The sequence below is a fragment of the Geotrypetes seraphini genome, chromosome 1 (genome assembly GCF_902459505.1).
Source record: "Geotrypetes seraphini chromosome 1, aGeoSer1.1, whole genome shotgun sequence".
Taxonomy (NCBI): domain Eukaryota; kingdom Metazoa; phylum Chordata; class Amphibia; order Gymnophiona; family Dermophiidae; genus Geotrypetes; species Geotrypetes seraphini.
Genome location: NC_047084.1, coordinates 408,359,913 through 408,380,734, shown reverse-complemented (window position 1 = coordinate 408,380,734; position 20,822 = coordinate 408,359,913). Strand labels below are relative to the sequence as shown.

Below are 20,822 nucleotides of genomic sequence, written 5' to 3'. Positions count from 1 at the left end.
CAGGATATGTTTGGTGAGGAAGGGGCTGAGAAGATTCTGATAAGGGGTATGATTATAATAATCCATGCATGCTGGAATGTTAGCCTACTTGTGCTCAGTTTGTTGCCTTGTCTTGGTCCCTTTACCCTGTCTGTTTTATTTTTTATCGAATTTTAACTTTTGACCTTGATTTTACTCTTGTATATCGCTTTGATTTAAATTTTTTGTTAAAAATTGCAGTATATCAAAAAAATAACTGTAACTATATGGAACCTTGTTTAATGGTTTTATACTTTTGGGAGTGGACCGGATTGAAGCTGTGTACAGAACTGCAGAATTGCTTGTTCTTGCTGGACTTCAGGTCTCTGTGCTGTCCAGTCGCATCCAGTGCCTTTTCAGTAGTAATAGGCCATTAGCGCATGTCATTTTTCACAGTGTGCAGGAAAATGTGTGGGGCTTTTCTAAGTAGGATTTGGAGTCGGGGCTATATTGACATTTTGATTTTATTTTGTGAATAACTTCAGACATTGTTAAAGAACAAGGGCAGCCAGCGCCTTTGGGATCAACAGTTGAACAACTCGGTTTGGACAGCTGAAGATATTTCCAGGTTTTTGGCAAAGCACCCAGAGGACATCCAATCTGCTGACGAGGTATACACCTGGAGAGATGCTCTCAATGAGACAGGACAGGCTGTTCAGACTGTGTCGCATTTCATGGAGGTATGCTAACATATATCCACATTCGCTTTTGGGGATGAAATCTGCTAAATGGGTTTGTGGGGTCCTGCTCAGTACGAATTTTCTGGATACTCAGAACTGCTTAAAATTAGGTTATAAACCAAAGGTCACAGATTGTTGAAATGATTAGAGGTAATAGTGCACTGGCTGATTCAAGCTATGTTGAGAATTAGCTGTATTGGTGTTGGCCTTTAAGAAAGAAAATGGGTGGTTTATAGTTGTAAATTTTCAAAGAAATGAACGTACATTATTTTGACATTTAGTGGCACAAGGGAAAAGATGGTGTTCATTTTCAAAAGAGAAAAACATCTCAAAAGTGGCACTAAGTGGCAAATGGATGTTTTTCCCACCAAAGTGTCTTTTTTTTTTTCATTGAGTGCATCCAAATTGTAAGAGGGTGTGTTACAGGTGTGTTTTTGGGCAGGCTTACAATCTGAACATTTTTTTGGCAATAATGGATCAGGAAAAAATATCCAGGGCAAAAAAGAACGTTTTTATCCAAACCAGTTTCATAGAAACATGATGGCAGATAAAAGCTAAATGGCCCATCCAGTCTGCAACATCCACTATCCTCTCCTCTCCCTAAGAAGCCAGTCCCACGCTTTCTTGAATTCAGACAGTCTTTGTCTCCACCACCTCTACTGAGATACTATTCTACGCATCTACCACTCTTTCTCTAAAAAACTATTTTCTGAACCTATCACCTCTTAACTTCATCCTATGCCCTCTCATTCTGGAGTTTCCTATCAAATGAAAGAGACTCGCCCACATGCTTATTTATGCCACCTAGATATTTTAACATCTCCCCTCACCTGCCTTTCCTCCAAAGTACACATATTGTGATTTATGCCATATGACACCACCGACCAATGTAGTAGCCATCTCTGAACCAACTCCATCCTGTTTATATCTTTTTGAAGGTACAGTCTCCAGAATTGTACACAATATTCTAAATGAGGTCTCACCAGAGTCTTATACAGTGGCACCAAATACCTCCTTTTTCCTACTGACCACACCTCTCCCTATGCACCCTAACATCCTTCTTGCTTTTGCTGTCACCTTTTCATCCTTTGGCCACCTTAAGATCATCACATACCCAAATCCTCCTCCTCTTTCATCCACAAAAATTCTTCACCCCCTAAGCTATACTGTTCCCTCGGGATGTTGCAGCCCAAATGCATAACCTTGCATTTCTTAGTATTAAATCTTAGCTGCCAAATTTCAGACCATTGAAGAATCTTCGCTAGGTCTTTCTTCGTGTTATTCATAGTCTACTCTATTGCAGATTTTGGTATCATCCACAAAGAGGCAAATCTTACCCGAAAGCCATTCAGCAATATTGCTTACAAAAATGTTAAAAGAACTGGCCCAGGAACAGAACCCTGAGGCACATCCCTTTCCTCAGAATGTTCTCCATTGGCCACTACCCTCTGTTGCTGTCCACTCAACCAGTTCCTGACCTAGTCCATCACTTTGGGACACATACTGCAGGCACTCAATTTATTTATTAGATGCCTGTGTGGAACAGTGTCAAAGGTTTTACTAAAATCTAAATACACCACATCTTGTACACTCCCACTATCCAATTCTCTGGCCACCTAGTCAAAGAAATTGATCAGGTTTGTCTGTCAAGACCTGCTTCTAGTGTATCCATACAGGGCAGGATTAATTCGTCGAGGGCTCCTAGTCACACAAGTACACTGGGCCCCCTGCCCCGCCCCGCCCCACCATGTGCCCAGGCGGAAACAGGAAGCTGTGTCAGAGGAAAGCTTTGGGCAAGCAGCACCGCTTGCACAATTACAGTTCCCATTGCCTTTCTTACCTGCGTTGCCTGCTTGTCTTACTTTCTGTCGATGGGGGGGGGGCCGCATTGCCGATTGTGTGTGGGGGGGTCCTGCGTTGCCGATCGATGCTGGATGGGGCCCATCGCCGTTTGGAAAAAACAATGTTGATACCCTCCTTCATCGGGCCCCCCTGACCATTTTGGGCCCTAGGCACATGCCTACTTGGCCTATTGGTTAATCCTGCCCTGTATCCCTGTTGCCTCAGGTCCTGTAATCCATTGGATTCCTAAAACATCACTGACCACTAGGCTGCCCCTGTCCACTGCTGGGATGTCTACATGGCCAATTCACTATGAATGCTGCCAGAGAGATCTTTCTATGACTTTGTTTTTCTATGTTTTTCATTGGGATGTTTCGTTTTTACAATTTGGATGTGTTCAGCTTGAAAATGTCTAATTCACAGCCATAATTGAACCAAAAATGTAGACTTTTTTTTTGTTCAATTATGGCTGTGAGCTAGATGTTGTTTTTTAAAGACTTTTTGGCAAACATGACGTCTAAGTCCAAATTGGGATATCAGAAATGCCTCTCCATGTCTCTTTCAAATAACATTGCTTTTCTGCTCCAAAGTAGTCTACTTTGTAGAGGGAGCAAATATGTATCACATTATTGGTTATGATTCAACTCTATAGGTCATTAAAGGTGAGAACTTGCTGGAATTGCAGTATATGTATACATGCTGAAGAGAGGTGGACTAAAATAAAATTTATAATATGCAAATGCTGTATGTGATGTACCAGAGATTTTTTCTCTTTAGTGTGTCAACCTAGACAAGCTGGAGCCTGTGGGTACAGAAGCCCATCTCATCAGCAAGTCCATGGAACTCTTGAAAGAAAGGAAGTTTTGGGCTGGTATTATCTTCATGGAGATGCCCCCCAGCAGCACTGAACTTCCACATCACATCAAATATAAGATCCGGATGGACGTAGACAATGTGGAAAGGACAAACAAAATTAAGGATAGGTAAGCTATGATGGCTATGCTAGTGGTGAAGGCTGGAATACAAGCCACAGTGAAGAATGCTGATCAGAATTCATGTTTTTGTTGGTTTTTTTCCCCCTATTTGGTATAGATACTGGGATCCTGGTCCTCGTGCTGACCCCTTTGAAGACATGCGCTATATCTGGGGTGGCTTTGCTTACTTGCAGGACGTGGTGGAGCAAGCGATAATACGGGTGCAGACAGGCACTGAGGACAGGACTGGGGTTTATATGCAGCAGATGCCTTATCCTTGCTATGTTGATGACATGTGAGTGATGCAGAATGCTAGTGTTGCCTGCATTGTATGGAGCTGAAGTATGTAGTTATGGGCTGTGGGACAGATCTAATGAACACGTGCTCTACTGACCCACAGCTGGAGCCATAGAAGAGCAGACAATGGCTTCACGGAAAGAATTCATTCAAAATCATTTACTAACATGGAATAGCACAGAGCCTTTCTCTTCCCTCGGGCTTTACTCTCACATCCTCATTGTTAATGAACTAGTGTCTTATCCCATTCTTAGATTTTGCTGTTTTTGCTTCCACTTTCTCCACTGGCATACTGTTCACGTATTCAACTCCCTTAGTGTATTTTATTTACTCTTTGGGATCTTGCCTGGGTTGGCCACTGTTGGAAACAGGATACTGGGCTTGATAGACCTTCTTCGGTCTCACCCAGTATGGCAACTCCTATGATCTTGTGTTATACTTGAATTGTCCTCCTGGAGTGTCATATCATGACTTCTTGTTCAAAACCTTTATTCATATTGGAAAACTGCATGCTTCTTGTGAATTATTTATACATTTAGAGATATTTGATATGCTTCCTTTCCCCTTCTCTCTTTCCAAGGGCATGCTTATTTAGCTCTCTAAATGCCATCTGAGACAGCTTTTGGTGTGGCTTTGCAACATTATGATAGCCCTTCTCTGTTGCTAATTAGTCACTATCCTTCTGGAAATATGTCCTCTGATTTATAAAGATACAAAAAAGAAGGCAAAAGATGTCAGTAAGGACTCTATGAGTGTGTCTATCAGCTAATCACTACTAACAGACCAAACCACACAAATACCAAATGTCAATTGAGGAGTAGGGACGCTCTCAGTGTGAGGTTATTAGCGACGGGAGAACAAACTCCAGCGCTTCCACTACAAAGACGGAGGTGAATCACCCCGCCTGCACACCATCATCTGGCGTCCTAGGATGCCCGATGATGGTGTGCAGGCGGGGTGATTCACCTCCGTCTTTGTAGTGGAAGCGCTGGAGTTTGTTCTCCCGTCGCTAATAACCTCACACTGAGAGCGTCCCTACTCCTCAATTGACATTTGGTATTTGTGTGGTTTGGTCTGTTAGTAGTGATTAGCTGATAGACACACTCATAGAGTCCTTACTGACATCTTTTGCCTTCTTTTTTGTATCTTTTTAAGCACCTTTTGGCAAACGTATAGGAGTTTATAGTTTACTCTGATTTATAAAGACACCTTTTAAAAATAATTATTCTGTTTGTCTGTATGCCCCTAAGAATTTTTCCAACTCTTGCCACTATCTTGATGTCCTGTTCTGTTACTTTGAAGTTCTCGTATGATCCCCCAGAGGTCTCCTTCCTGTATTCTATGGGGTTGATAGGTTAGGTAAAAGATGTAGCAGGAGCTTCTGTTGGTGTAAGTATGAAAACATCTTATGCTTATCTATCCAAAGTGCTAGAGAATCAGAGGGGGAAATCTAAGATGTGGAGATTGGATAGACTAATTGGTTCTTATCTACTGTTTTTTACTGTGAGGTTGGTATTCAAAAATATCCATCACTTACCAACCATCACTTTCACTGGGTCCCTCGACTTTGGAGCCTACAAAATGGATGGTTACAGAAATTGAGTTTGGTTATAGAACACCCCATGAGGGAGAGACATTGATGCACAGTTTTTACAACTATAGAATTTGGTTTATCTCGGTCCATGCCAGGGTCAGATTTTCAGGATTTCCTTAATGTGCGTGAGAGAAATTTGCATGCATACCACTTCCATTGTAAGGGAAATTATTTCATAGATAATCATTACAACAAACTATTGGGAAAATCAATTCAAATCAGCTTCTATATATATTACTATAACTTACTCAAAAAAGCTATATAGAAAATATTTTCATTTAACAAATTTTTGTACATAATCCTTGCACCATACTCTATAAATAATTCAAATATCCACTTGACATTATTTATTTAACATTATTTATAAATACTTTTCTATAGAAGTGGAGGGGCATAATCAAAAGTAACGTCTAAGTCCGTTTTGCCCTCACTCACAAGTAGTCCAAAGTTAGACAAGGGAAAAGCTCCATTTTCAAAAAATTCGTCCAGCATATTTTAATTGTCCAACTGTAAGTCCAGCCGTCTGATCATCCAGACTGCTAAGTCATCCATCTTTATACCCCATTTTTGACCAAAAATTCATCCAACTCAAAAATGCTTGGAAAAAGACCTTTTGGGAGTGGGAGGGGCCAGAAAAATAAGGGACTGGACACCCAGACATGGCACCAGAGTAGTGGGGCACCTTACAGGGCACTGCTGTGAACTTCATAAAAAGGGTACCATATAAACATCTCACAACAGCTCCCTTATAGGTCATGGTGAGCCCCCCAAAACACCCCCAGAATCTACTAGACCCATCTATCTACCACCCCAATAGCCCTTATGGCTGCAGGAGCCACTTGTATGGCAGTACAAAAGGGTTTGGGGTTTTTTTTGGGGGGTGCACATGTTTCTCCATGAATGCAGTGATTAAAGTGGCTTAAGGGCCTGGGTCCTCCTCTCCATGGTTCACTAACCCACCCCAAGACCACTTAAGCCACCTCTGTGCAGCTCTACTAGGCTTTCCTATGCCAGGCTGCTAGGTGCTGATATTCTGGAGGCAGATATGTAAAGTTGTTATTACTTTTTTTTTTATTTGGGGAGGAATCAGTGATCACTGGGGCTGTGTGTGGGGGGCCTGTACTTTGTGTCTGCAGTGTTTATCTGGTCACTTTGGATACCTTTTGTGGACTTAGACCTGGTTTTAGATGGCCTAAGTCACAACGTCCAAGTGTTGTAAAACCTTCAGTTATACGTCTAGGGCAGCCCATGTCCCGCCCAAATCCCGCCCTCACCACTACTCCTAAAATGCCCCGTTTAGCTCTGGTCATTCAGCAGCACTGTGAAGGCCTAAGTCATTTTGAAATACATCTGAAACCCTGTTTGATTATCTGCACTTGGACGTCTTTTGTTACTGATTGTCCAAGTGCCGATTTAGGCCGGTTTTTAGATGTTTTTCTGTTTTGATTATGAGCCCCTTAGAGTCCCCTTCCTAATTATAATGACTAAAATAATTGTCCTGTGAAATGTTTAGTTCTCACAGCATTTCAAACCACAATCTTCTTCTTTGTATCTCTTTAAATTCAAGTACCTTGTTTGCCGTAAAATGTTGTAATTGAATGCTGAATATCTTGTTTCCAAGATCCACTGGTGGCAAAATGAATGTTTCAATGTTTCAGTTAACTTGTAATTGTCCAGCTCAACAGAAGACTGTGTCTTACCATCTAGGTGTCATCAGGGGCTGAAAACAAAGGAGACTCTCAAATACTCTCAAATACCTATAAATATACATTAGAATTAATCATCTGTTTTTTTAAAAACCTTCTATATAGTTAAACAGTGACCAATATTTTATAATAAGTTTTACCTTAATACATCATTCTGAAAATAAACAGATGCCAAAGGCAGAATACAGATCACCATACTCTGTCACACTGTTCCTCTTGTTCATTGCTCTGGCAACAAGGTGTCTGGTGCTAACTGAAACCTACTGACCTTTAAACTAAAGTTAATTGAAAGCTCCTGAACTTTATTATTTAAATTGACCTCTTGTCCAGATCAGAAGGAAGGAATATCATTCAATTTCCCTGTTTAAGCCTGCTGGTTCAGTAGATCTCAGACAAGTTTCTATTACGTGTATAAGCAAATGTAGGCTTATCTTGCAATTCAAGATGTAAATTCAAAACATACTAATGTCGGTATATAGCTTGATGAATTTGCTCTGCTTGTTTAGAGTTTGGTAATACACATGTTATCCTATTATCTGTAGATTTATCACCAGACTGAAGAAATAGCAATTCTCTATCAACAGTATTTGCCCTTTTGTATGCTTTGTGTATTGCTTTAAAGGGATATCCATGTTGTGCAAATCTCATGCTCATAGTTTGAGCATGTTTAATGAAATCTTGTTTTTGTCCACAAAGTCGGCTCAAGCTTAAAAATTGGCCAAAGGATACACTATCCTTTAAACATTTTGGATGATAACTTGTGTAATGTAAAATAGAGTTTCTGTCAGTTTCCTTTCTATAAATTGATGTTTCAAATTTACTCTGAGATAATGCGATTTGAATGAAGTGGAAATAGTTGACTGAAAAGAAATATTGTTATCACAATTTTCTAAATACATAAGAAACTTCTACAGCTGATTCATTGAGCCAAACCAAATTAATAGGATATCCTCTATAAACCTTTTCCAACTTACTATGTATTGACTGAATTCTATCTGATGAACCGCATAGAATTTAATGGTATTTGCAGTATACAAGTGAGTTTTATGTTATGTTATAACAACTTTAAAAATGTGCCATATAAAGACAAGCTATGGTAGGAGCCACTTTTGCCCCTATGGCTACCCCTTTAGTTTGTAAATAAAAATATTCCTTAAATTTAAAATAATTAAAGTTATTTATCAATTGAGCAAATTCCCCTAATAAATCTTTTTGTTGATTAGAAATTGAAAGATGACTAATTTGTTCACCAAGTAGGTTAATTGCTTGATTTTGGGGTATATTTGTGTATAAGGCTTTAACATCTAGTGTAACCAATATAGCTGATTCTAGAGGAGGTAGTCTTCCTCATTTCTGTAGCAAATGTGTTGAATCTCTGATATATGATGGTATTTGTTGTACCAATGTTTGTAAATAAAAATCCAAATATTGTGATAATGGTTGATCCACAACTAGATACTATAGGATGTCCCAGGGGTTGCTGCAAAGACTTATGTATTTTTGGGATAAAATATATAAATTATATTTTAGGATTTTCTACAAATAAATGCTTATACTCTTGCAATTAAATGATGTTATTATCCCTAGCTAATGTCAAACATTGCAATATCATCAACTTATATTCATTCATAGGATTCATTACCCCTAAATCCCGATAATAAGTTGTGTCAGCTAATTGTCTAAATGCTTCTTTCTCATAGTCAGATCTATTTAAAATAACCACAGGACAATTATTTTAGTCATTATAATTAGGAAGGGGACTCTAATTCTATGGAGAAGTTTTTATAAATAATGCTAAATAAATAATGTTAAGTGGATATTTGAATTATTTATAGAGTATGGTGCAATGATTATGTACAAAGATTTGTTAAATAAATGAAAATATTTTCTACACAGCTTTTTTGAGTAAAATATGGGTAATCATTGGGGATATGCTGAAAACAAAATGTGGAACCAGTTCCTGAGCTTCCAAGAGTATAAAATTGTAAAGTTTACTGGTGCAAGAAACAATTAAAAAATATATCACATTGTGCTAAAAGTCAAACTCATATAACATAAGTCCACTACATAAATAGAAACCAGATCCTACACAGGCTGTGTTTCGGCTTTTGTAAGGCCTTCCTCAGGGGTTCTAAATGCATGATGATATAATGAACAAACAACATGTATACAAATAAAAACGTGGAAAAAAGCAAAAAAACAAATTAGGAAGTAGTTAAACCAATCGATATACAGTCCAAATGCACATTTATATATACATTGACATGCACTTGTATATAAAAAAATGGACTAAAATTATAATGACAGGCATGGAAAACTAATCTTACAGTCATATAATTGAATTGTACTTAAAAGATGTGAACATGACCAATCTACACATAGACATCCAAATATTTAGAAAATGTTTATATACATGCACTACCTTTAAAATAAAGTAGCAGGCATATCAAAAGAGAATAAATAAATATGTACATTTACTGACCTTAAAATGCAGTAACATGCATTCAAAAAGTCCTCAGTGGTATTTATTTACAGTTCTTGAGGGTTGCAAATGGGTAACATTTCTGACTATCCCTAATGATTATTCCAATTGCAAAACGGTGCTGTGAAGTGGTCTACGTCACCAAGACGGTCTTACCAGTCACAGGAATGGACCTGGGTACCACAAAGATTGGGTAGTGCTGAAAACAAAATGTGGAACCAGTTCCTGAGCTTCCAAGAGTATAAAATTGTAAAGTTCATTGGTGCAAGAAACAATTCAAAAATATATCACATTGTGCTAAAAGTCAAACTCATATAACATAAGTCCACTGCAGAAATAGTAACCAGACCCTACACGGGTCGTGTTTCGGCTTTTGTAAAGCCTTCCTCAGGGGTTCTAAATGCATGATGATATAATGAACAAACAACATGTATACAAATAAAAACGTGGAAAAAAGCAAAAAACAAATTAGGAAATGGTTAAACCAATCGATATACAGTCCAAATGCACATTTATATATACATTGACATGCACTTGTATATAAAAAAATGGACTAAAATTATAATGACAGGCATGGAAAACTAATCTTACAGTCATATAATTGAATTGTACTTAAAAGATGTGAACATGACCAATCTACACATAGACATCCAAATATTTAGAAAATGTTTATATACATGCACTACCTTTAAAATAAAGTAGCAGGCATATCAAAAGAGAATAAATAAATATGTACATTTACTGACCTTAAAATGCAGTAACATGCATTCAAAAAGTCCGTTTTTTATATACAAGTGCATGTCAATGTATATATAAATGTGCATTTGGACTGTATATCGATTGGTTTAACCATTTCCTAATTTGTTTTTTGCTTTTTTCCACGTTTTTATTTGTATACATGTTGTTTGTTCATTATATCATCATGCATTTAGAACCCCTGAGGAAGGCTTTACAAAAGCCGAAACACGACCCGTGTAGGGTCTGGTTACTATTTCTGCAGTGGACTTATGTTATATGAGTTTGACTTTTAGCACAATGTGATATATTTTTGAATTGTTTCTTGCACCAATGAACTTTACAATTTTATACTCTTGGAAGCTCAGGAACTGGTTCCACATTTTGTTTTCAGCACTACCCAATCTTTGTGGTACCCAGGTCCATTCCTGTGACTGGTAAGACCGTCTTGGTGACGTAGACCACTTCACAGCACCGTTTTGCAATTGGAATAATCATTAGGGATAGTCAGAAATGTTACCCATTTGCAACCCTCAAGAACTGTAAATAAATACCACTGATTTTTGCACTGGGCTTTAAAAATGCCGCTATCAAGTAATCTGTTGTTCCCTATTATGAATGTCTTGGTAAAGTCAATGAATGGTGAACTGAGTGAACAAAATATATTGTATCAATCCTTCATTTATTCATATATTGTATCAATCCTTCATTTCCTGACATGGACTGACTTGCCCTGAGAACAAAGAAGCAGAGGACTTGTGCAGCTGAGTATAGAACAGTGAGCTTTCTCATGTGCTGACTTTAAAAAAAATATATGTCTTCCCCTCTTCCTCCCTAGATTTCTACGAATCATGAGTGGCTCTCTGCCTCTTTTTATGACCCTGGCTTGGATCTACTCTGTGGCACTGATCATCAAAGGGATCGTGTATGAGAAGGAAGCTCGTCTGAAGGAGACGATGAGGATCATGGGGCTGAACAACAGCATCCTCTGGTTGAGCTGGTTCATCAGTAGCTTCATCCCCCTGCTCATGAGTGCTATCCTCTTGGTGCTGATTCTGAAGGTAAGAGATTGGCTGCCATCTCTTGCTCAGTGAGTGAATTTGTGCAAGGCCTGCTCCATTCAAATCTTGCTTCCATTCCCCCATTGTACATCGATACAAGTTTCAAGTTTATTAAGACTTTCTATCCTGCCCATTGGACAGGTCTGGATGGCTCGCAATCTAAAAACAAATGGGATAGAATTGGGCAAATTAACTTGACAGTGAATTATAGAGTAAGGGCGGAACTACAATATTAATAGGAAAGTAGGGTGGGGGGAACATATGAGAATGGCATCCAAAGCCAGAGATTTGCATCCGGGATTTAACATTAGGTTAATTCCTTTTATCTATGTTGCTTAGATTGTGAGCGCAGTGGAGATAGATCTCTAATTTTTTTGTTGTTTCAATTACCTTATAATAACACACACTTAAGATTCTTGCAGACCATATGTAGATTGACCAGGTCAACGACAATTACTAGGATGAAAATTTGGTGGGAAGACAATTGGTAGGAAAACAATTGGTAGAACAAACTGCTAGTTTTTTAAAAAAGTGAATTTAATACTGTGTTTGCTCAGTTTATAATTCAGGCGGATTGAAAGCAACAAAACTGCATGCTTCAAAACCCCTAAAAGATTCAATTTTTCCTCAAAAGTTGATTGTAATACCTAATTTTTTTTTTATTTTTTTTTTTAAAAAAGGGAATTTAATGGCACATTTACATAATTTTTAATTCAAAACAAACATCAGAGAATGACACAAGGACAAATTTGCCCCTGTCCTGCGGGATCTCAGTTTCCCGTCCCGTACCCTGCATGCTCTGTCCTCATTTGCACAAGCCTCAAACACTTTAAAATCATAATGGTTCAAAGCTTGTGTGATTAAGACAGAGCTTGCAGGAACAGGAACAGAACTTGCAGGGACAGGATGGGGATATTGAGAGAAATCTATAAATTGCAATATCCTAACAATGGGGCCCCAGACCTTGCCCAAGCTCCCATAATAATAGTACTAATTGTAATGCGGCCCCTATTCGGAACTTATACCTGTTTTGACTTGGTCTAAGTCAAAACGTATAAGTTCTGTCTGGGCAACCTGTTAAAGTGTTTGGTTATACTTGCTGTACGACTAAGTCTAGGTTGGCCCACCTCTCGCCCTTTCCCCTCCTCTAAAAACGCCTCTTTTCGTTCTAGGCCTTTAGAGGCAGGGTAAGGGCTAAGTTAGTTTTAGATACATCTAAAATCAGCTTTGATTATTGGTACTTGGATAATCTGGCTTTTTTTATTATTATTATGAGCCCCATAGGACCTAACATAGAAGGCACATATATAGTAACTTTTCATTAGTGGGTATAACTCTTCTAAGAAAGCTGTAGTTAAAAATCACTAAAAGTTCTGTGACTCTTCTAATAGTCCACCATAGGAATAGTCGTCTCTTTTCTCTAATGCTTAATGTGTAATTCCTGCTGATCTCTGTTGCAGATGGGGAATCTGCTGCCATACAGTGACCCCAGTGTGGTTTTTACCTTCCTGTCCATCTTTGCCATGGTGACTATCTCGCAGTGCTTCCTGATCAGCACCTTATTCTCTAGGGCAAACCTTGCAGCTGCCTGTGGAGGGATCATCTACTTCATGTTCTACTTGCCCTACGTGCTCTGTGTGGCCTGGCAGAACTTTTTGGGCTTCCCACTCAAACTCTTTGTGGTGAGTTGACATACAAGGGACATAATATTAGAAAATCTAGGTGCTGATTTATATGTCTAAATTGGCATACACATATAAACGCAGGAATTTTAGAACAGAAACTACTTGGACATGTATGCCAACATGCACAGATTGAAAGATTTTGGAACAGGATGGGAGACCAAATAGGTTCCTGTACATCCTTGTAAAATAGACTTACAAAACTTGCAACAATTGCAGCTAAACTGTGGTTGCATACATTTATACCTGTTTGGGAGCTGATGTAAATGTGCATAGCTATACTTGGTCACTATACTCGTGCTCCACTCAAACAACTCCTCAAACATGTCAAAACCTAGATTGCATAATAGTATGTGCTTGTCTTGTTACTGTACATAAATGTGCACTTTTATACTTGGAGTAATTTTATAAGAGGCCTTATATACATGTACATGATGTCTGGAAAAAAAAAACAGGCCCCCCCCACCCAACATTTTTCCAAATAAACCAAAAACATCTTATTGCAGCAGAAACTTCTGTATAAAATTCAAGACATTTCTGAGTACTTTATTTATTAAGAGGATGAAGCTTCACTGCATTGAGCTAAAAATCCAGTTGAGCTCTTAATTGGTGAAACCCCAGAATTCATTGATCCAACAGTTCAGTGTCGTCAAAGACTTTGTGAACGTGTCAAGTAGGAAAAACATGGATACCCTTTTCCATGGTAAACCATGGCTAGAAAGCAAATCATGGCAAAACCACAGGAAAGGGGAAAAATTTGACTCGTTTGCTGCTTGTTCAGGAGCAAGGCTCTTCACCGCCCCATGGCAAGGTGTGGTTTCTTGGGATTTTGGTTTAATTTACTGTATATTTTATCATTTTTGGTCAGCAGTTATGGATTTGGCCTTTGTGTTCTGTGTGTGTGACCCAGGAATTCTGTTAGCATAATTTTTCTATGTAGAATTCTGTAGTAATTTGACTTGTTCAGTTTTCTCTATAGTGGAGAGGATATTTGTGAGGGAGGGAAGAGGAGACGGGTTTTGTTGATCCTTGATCTATATTATTTGTGATTTATAAAATGACAGTTGTACAGAATATTGTTTCTTTTTATTCTTTAATAAAAGAGGAGATTGAGAGGGGACATGATCAAAACATTCAAGATACTAAAGGGAATAGACTTAGTAGATAAAGACAGGTTGTTCACCCTCTCCAAAGTAGGGAAAACGAGAGGGCACTCTCTAAAATTGAAAGGGGATAGATTCCGTACGAACATAAGGAAGTTCTTCTTCACCCAAAGAGTGGTAGAAAACTGGAACGCTTTCCCGGAGTCTGTTGTAGGGGAAAACACCCTCCAGGGATTCAAGACAAAGTTGGACAAGTTTCTGCTTAACCGGAAAGTATGCAGGTGAGGCTGGGCTCATTTAGAGCACTGGTCTTTGACCTAGGGGCCACCATGTGAGCGGACTGCTGGGCACGATGGACCACTGGTCGGACCCAGCATTCTTATGTTCTTATGATTTCAATATAAAATCATAACTATTAGAGACTTATGTGGATGGGATAAGCCAGAGTTTGCGGGGACAGGGCGGTGACAGGGACAAATCTTTTCCCCACATCATTATCTAGTGTCAAGCTTGAAGAAGGACATTTTGAACACACATTGTGAATTAACTATGACCCCTTTCCCCCCAATTATACTGATATATTTTCAAAGGTCATACTAAATGTTTAAACAATTGCAAAGTATTTTGGAACTATGTAACGAGTCCTGTTTTTATCAGACACTGTGTACAACAGAACTTACGTGTGAAAATCTTTTATAAAATGGTGTACTTTAGTTTTCAATTCAAATCTATTTTATTAAGCAACAGTAAATACAACAGCAATAACAACCATGGTATGCATTTTCATCAAACACCCGCGGAGGACTGGACTCTTATGTCCTCCCCGGACCCACCATACCCCCACCCCCCGACAAAGAAGCCCCTACCCCCCACCCTCCCCTCCCCATCCCCCCACAGATACAGAAAAACTCGTAAGCAGGGAACAGCAGAGACACCTAGAAGCACAGGTTCAGAGGTGAAGTCTATTCAAGACCCGACTACGACTCAGGAGTCAAAATGTTCAAGTATGGAGTCCAAGTCCAGGTACTATCCTTTTGAAGATTAGCAGCCCAAAAGTATGTACCGTAGACTAAAAGAATCCATGTACTTTTTATGTACAGGATTTGTGCTGGCAGCCAAATGAAGACAAAATAGAACTTCTGTGTTCCTTCCCCCACACAAGCAAATCTTTGGGATCCCCATTATTAATCCAGCTAAGAATGTGTGTTAAGGTAGCTCATGTAATCCTTGTAGCCTGGTAGGGAAAGTAATTTATAGTGTGGCCAATTTACCTGGGTGAAAATTGCCTGGCCTCTATTCTTCATGATTTAACTGGGCAAGAAAGACTGCTGCCCAGTTAAATAGCTCTTCCCATCTAGTTGCTGATATTCAGTGATATTTAACCAGTGAGGACCGCTGACTTTCGGTACACAAGACCACTATGACACTCTCTGCTTGGTGTCAAAATGATCAGGGGGAGGAGTTTGATGGACTTGGAAGTCATCCCAAGCCAGAAATGTACCCCATGTGACATGCCCCCTAGAGATCCTCTCCCACCCACTATGTCACAGCCAAGCAGGGAAGGCAACGGAAAGGACACAATTTTGGAACCCCTGCCTCCCTTGTTCCCTGTTGTGGCCACACAGCCTGCACATAGCTTTTGGGGGGCATTTGGAAAACTCAAAAGGGGACAGATTCAGACCCAACGCTAGGAAGTTCTTCTTCACCCAACGGGTGGTGGACACCTGGAACACGCTTCCAGAGGGCGTGATAGGGCAGAGTACTGTATTGGAGTTCAAGAAGGAATTGGACAATTTTCTGAAGGAAAAGGGGATAGGAGGGTATAGATAAAGGGCTACTATACAGGTCCTGGACCTGATGGGCCGCCGCATGAGCGGACTGCTGGGCACGATGGACCTCTGGTCTGACCCAGCAGAGGCACGGCTTATGTTCTTATGTACAGTCCTTCATCCGGGCACCACCAATATTCATTGTTACCCAGATAACTACCTGGCTATATCCTAACTATGGATAGATGTCTAAGTGCTGTCACTGAACAACTGTGGTGTCCTGTGGCCATCTGAGACTTAACATATTCAGTTCTATTGCCTGGGTACAGTCTAATTCAGTTCAGGCAGAATGCTTACCCCTTCCTTTTCAACTGTCAACACGGGAACTATAGAGTACATGGTTAATATAAGCTGGCTCAAGATAATTAGGTTTATTCCCAAGCTCTTCCAATTCAGAGCTTTCCAGCAGCTCTTATTCTAGAGATCTGCAGCAACATTTCTGGCCTGTAGCTCAGCAGGTTTATTTTTTAAAGGCCCTGGTGGGAGAAAAAATTATAGGGAACAAATGGAGTTGCATACATTTAATAAAAATAAATTCTGTTCTTCATCCGTGTAATATTTTATGCCATTTCATTTTAAACATATTGTATGCTTCTCTGGGAATGTGTGCCATTTCCTTTCAGTATAAGATGACTGAGCCTTACTCTCTTTCCTCCCACCTGAGTTGGATTTAAAATTTTGAAACCTGTAAGTGGGACTGCGTGTGACAGGGTTGTGTGGCTACAGTGCTACAGCTGTAAATCATGGGGATGCAAGCTCTTCTTCAGAGTATTTGACCTCTTCGGAACGCTTGTGTTGCCTTATGCCTAAATTTGGTCATGCTTCCCACCATCTGTGCCTGCACCACCAAGACATCTTGTGCTGCCCCTGTAGCATCGTCTTCATTAGATGGCACCCAAGACAGCAAACAGAGCTTTGAAAGTTGCTGCAAACGCTCAAACCTATAAGAGAGTGCATTATCGATCATGTTCAAAAACAAAATGTCTTCAAACTGACAGTTGATTAATAGTACTATTTGTACCTTTGTGTGTGTTTGACCTCTTCCACAGAGCTTGCTGTCCCCCGTGGCCTTAGGGTTTGCCTGTGAGAACTTTGCAGTCTTTGAAGAGCAAGGGGTCGGAGTACAGTGGGCCAACCTTTTGCAGAGCTCTAAGGATGGCTACAGTGTCACAACTTCAGCCTTCATGATGCTGTTTGATACTTTCCTCTATGGGGTGATGACCTGGTACATCGAAGCGGTCTTTCCAGGTGATGCTTTGCTGATTTGCTTGTGTGTGGCTTGCGCTTTGCTTCTATGCTGCTGCTCCTTGTTGCTGCAGTTTTGAAGGCAAACACAGCCATTGGGCTAGACCAGAGAGGAACGGGGATGCCTTTTTGTGGTTACACGTTCAAAGTGATTTACATATACAAGGTCTGTTCAAAAAGCTCCAGGACAGTTTGAATTGCACGCCAATGGGAAGTTCTTTTGAGAAACCTCATGTGCAGCCTCCTTTTTTTTTTCTGTTTGTTGATATCTGTTTTCATCTCCGAGCTACAGCAGTTTCTGTGAAAGTGTGTTTTCATGATCGGCTATTTTTCATCATGTGTGACCTTAATGAGCAGCACTACAGCTTGAAGTTCTGTTTTAAATTGAGTAAGACGACTACAGAAACTTCTGTAATGTTGAAAGTAGCTTATGGGGAACATACCATGAGTTGTGTAAGGTGTTTTGAATGCATCAAAATTTGCAAATTTTACACAAAAACGCGATGACAGTTCTTCCATAGCCACCTTACTCTCCTGACTTGGTCCCTGCTAACTTCTTCTTGTTTCCTAAACTGAAATCCATGCTGAAAAGAAAGCAATTCAGCATCATTGAAGACATAAAGCAAAATTCACGCAGCAACTTTTGGTTACTCCTGAAGATGCGTTTAAGGATTGTTTCCAGAAGTGGAAGCAATATTGGGAAAAGTATATACATAAGGAAGGGGAGTACTTTGAAGGAGACCCAATGGAATAAGTTGTAAGATTGTTTACTATTTACAATTTTTTTACTATTTGTTTAATAAAGTTTTATATAAAAATCAGTCCTAGAATTTTTTGAACAGACCTTATATACAGACACTTATTTTTGTACTTGGGGCAATGGAGGATTAAGTGACTTAACCAGGATCACAAGGAGCAGTGCTAGGATCGATCCCACAACCTCAGGGTGCTGAGGCGGCACCTCTACCACTTGTCCACTCCTCATCTTGTTATAAAATATTAGAAAAAACCTTAAATAGCCAAAAAGAAGAAAAAAAGAGTAGATTCCATTTCTGCTTAAAGAGAAGTTTATGTTTTATTTATTTTTTCTTCTGAAGTTGTAATTCTTCTTTTTTAGGTCAGTATGGAATTCCCAGACCTTGGTACTTCCCATTCACAAAGACCTACTGGTGTGGTGAAGAGATGAAAGATGAGAACCGGTCATGTCCTGCTAAGCCTGGAGCCTCTCAAAGTGAGTTGTTTGAGGGGAATTTTTAAATGTCAAGTTTCCTGTCAGTGCCTGAGCCAATCACCACAATTCTAATGTGGCAGTAATTTGCATGCTGATTAGTTTGAGCATGCTTCAGCTATTTATTTGCGCTAAGTTCATGATAGAGTGGGGACTCTACTGTCAACCCCTCAGTGTCTGTGTACCTCAGAGTACCTCAGCAGCTGTGTTTGCCACTTGCCACACTGGCTGACGTTGACTTAGAGCATGCCTTCCCTCTGAATAAACTTAAAATCAGAGCCCATTTGCACCTCCCCTGAAATGAATGATTCTAGCAGCAAACACCTCCTGCCATCTGTCTGTCTCTCTTCTGTTCTGCATAGTCTGCATGGAGGAAGAACCAACACATCTCCATCTTGGGGTATCGATTCAGAATTTGGTGAAGATATACCGTGATGGTGAAAAGATGGCCATAGACGGCCTCACACTAAGTTTCTATGAAGGGCAGATCACGTCTTTTCTGGGTCACAATGGAGCAGGAAAAACAACTACTATGTAAGGATGCTGGTTTTGTTTTCTAATTTCTTTTATTCTTTCCAATCCAGGGGAATGTAGTAAAGAAATTATATATTCCAAGTTTATTATAAAAATTTGATTAATCGCCTATCACATTTTCTAGGCGATGTACAATTTCATAAATAATTAAATAGGGGTGACAAATCTAACAAACAATATTCAAAATGAATTAAAACTAATAAATACAAACTTTGCTATACATAGTTTAACTTATACATATAATTTCAAGGCGAGGGAAAAATCATTAAAGGGTTACAATCAATATTAATGTAAAAACATTTAAGGAAAGAACAATAGGAAGGGCAACAGATAAAACTTATATTAATATACAAAGTAAAAAGTGAAAAGTAAGCAAGTCTTAAAATTTATTCATTAAAAGCATCGTTAAAAAGGAAACTCTTGAGTTTGGATTTAAATTTATCTAAGTTCTTTTCCTCTCTAAGAAATAGTGGGAGGTCATTCCAAGATTGGGGAGCTGTTATTGAAAAAATGGTGTGACGCCTTGTATTGATAACTTTCAGAGAGGGCACTGCCAATAAGTGTTGATCCTGTGATCTTAACAGTCTTGAAGTACGATAAGGAATTAAAACTCTAAAAATAAATGCAGGGGTTTTAAATAGTAATGATTTGAATGGAAGCAGACATATTTTAAATAAGATTCGGTGTGCAATTGGAAGCCAATGTGCTTTTTTAAGAAGAGGAGAGACATGATCAAATTTTTTGGCTTTATAAATTATTTTAACAGAGGCGTTCTGAATAATTTGCAGACGTCTGATTTCTTTCTGCGATATACCTTTAAATAATGCACTACAATAATCAATTTTGGAAATTACTAATGAATGAATTAAAATATTCAGAGATTTTGCACATAAAAATTTTGCCACTGAGCGAATTTGTCGAAGTCTGTAGAAGGTAGACTTGACCACATAACTGTTCCTGCTCACTGCTCCTCTTTCTCCTAATTGTACCAGATACGCACACTCCTCTTGGAGGGTCTAGGACAATTCAGCATGGCTGTTTTATTATGGCTGTTGTAATGCTGAGTGCTTACCTTGTTGAAGCTGCAAAATTTGTAGGAAGGTGTGTGTGGGGGAGGGAATAGCCCTCCCACCCCATTAGTGTATCTTTCCTTTCCTTTCACCCACCCATGGTCTTCTCCTGCCTCCGCATCATCTTGTAATTTCAAGGTTTAAAAGAGGGGGACATAGCTCGCACCCCCCCCCTATTGGTGCTTCTTTCCTTTCCCTTCATCCACCCGTGGTCTTCTTCTCCTGCCTCCGCATCATCTGGTGACTTCAAGGTTTGAAAGAGAAGGGGGAAATCATCACAGATCAATAAGGCGCATCGTTAAGGTTTCCCTTTATATTGGAACAGAATGTTGTCCAGAAGGAAGACTTCCAAGGTAAAAGGTTGACTTTGAGAGGCGTTCTTGAGAGATGAAACAGCCCGCACTGAAAAGGCACAGCTGTTTCAGCACAGCCTTTTCAGAGTGGTCCTTTCAGTACGGAACAGTTCATCACAGCCTTTTGAATAAGAAACCAAAAACTGGTCTGCGTGACATTTGGAGCATTGAGATAAAGCATCAAATTACTGTATCTCAATGGCCACGAATTTGGAATTGGAGGCTGAAATTTACGATGTCTGCGTCTATGAGACAAACGTTTTTTGGGGTTTTTTTTTGTTTTGTTGCATAGAGTTTTCTGGACCCTAGTTTGTTTACATAAAGTAGATAGTTCCGAGTCTAATAGATGCTGGCATTGTCATCTTGAAGCTGGGACGTTGGATCATTTA

At 39.4% G+C, this 20,822-nt stretch overlaps 1 protein-coding gene across 1 annotated transcript in view; it reads left to right on the top strand.

Annotated features, from left to right (window-relative positions):
* ABCA1 (ATP binding cassette subfamily A member 1) overlaps positions 1–20,822 on the top strand; it is a 264,923-nt gene that overhangs the window by 141,759 nt on the left and 102,342 nt on the right. The window contains exons 12-19 of the mRNA XM_033918403.1: positions 504–698; positions 3,318–3,523; positions 3,633–3,809; positions 11,167–11,389; positions 12,850–13,071; positions 17,053–17,251; positions 18,366–18,479; positions 18,839–19,010. Of these exons, the coding sequence (XP_033774294.1) occupies positions 504–698; positions 3,318–3,523; positions 3,633–3,809; positions 11,167–11,389; positions 12,850–13,071; positions 17,053–17,251; positions 18,366–18,479; positions 18,839–19,010 (1,508 nt within the window). The remainder of the gene's footprint in view (positions 1–503; positions 699–3,317; positions 3,524–3,632; positions 3,810–11,166; positions 11,390–12,849; positions 13,072–17,052; positions 17,252–18,365; positions 18,480–18,838; positions 19,011–20,822) is intronic.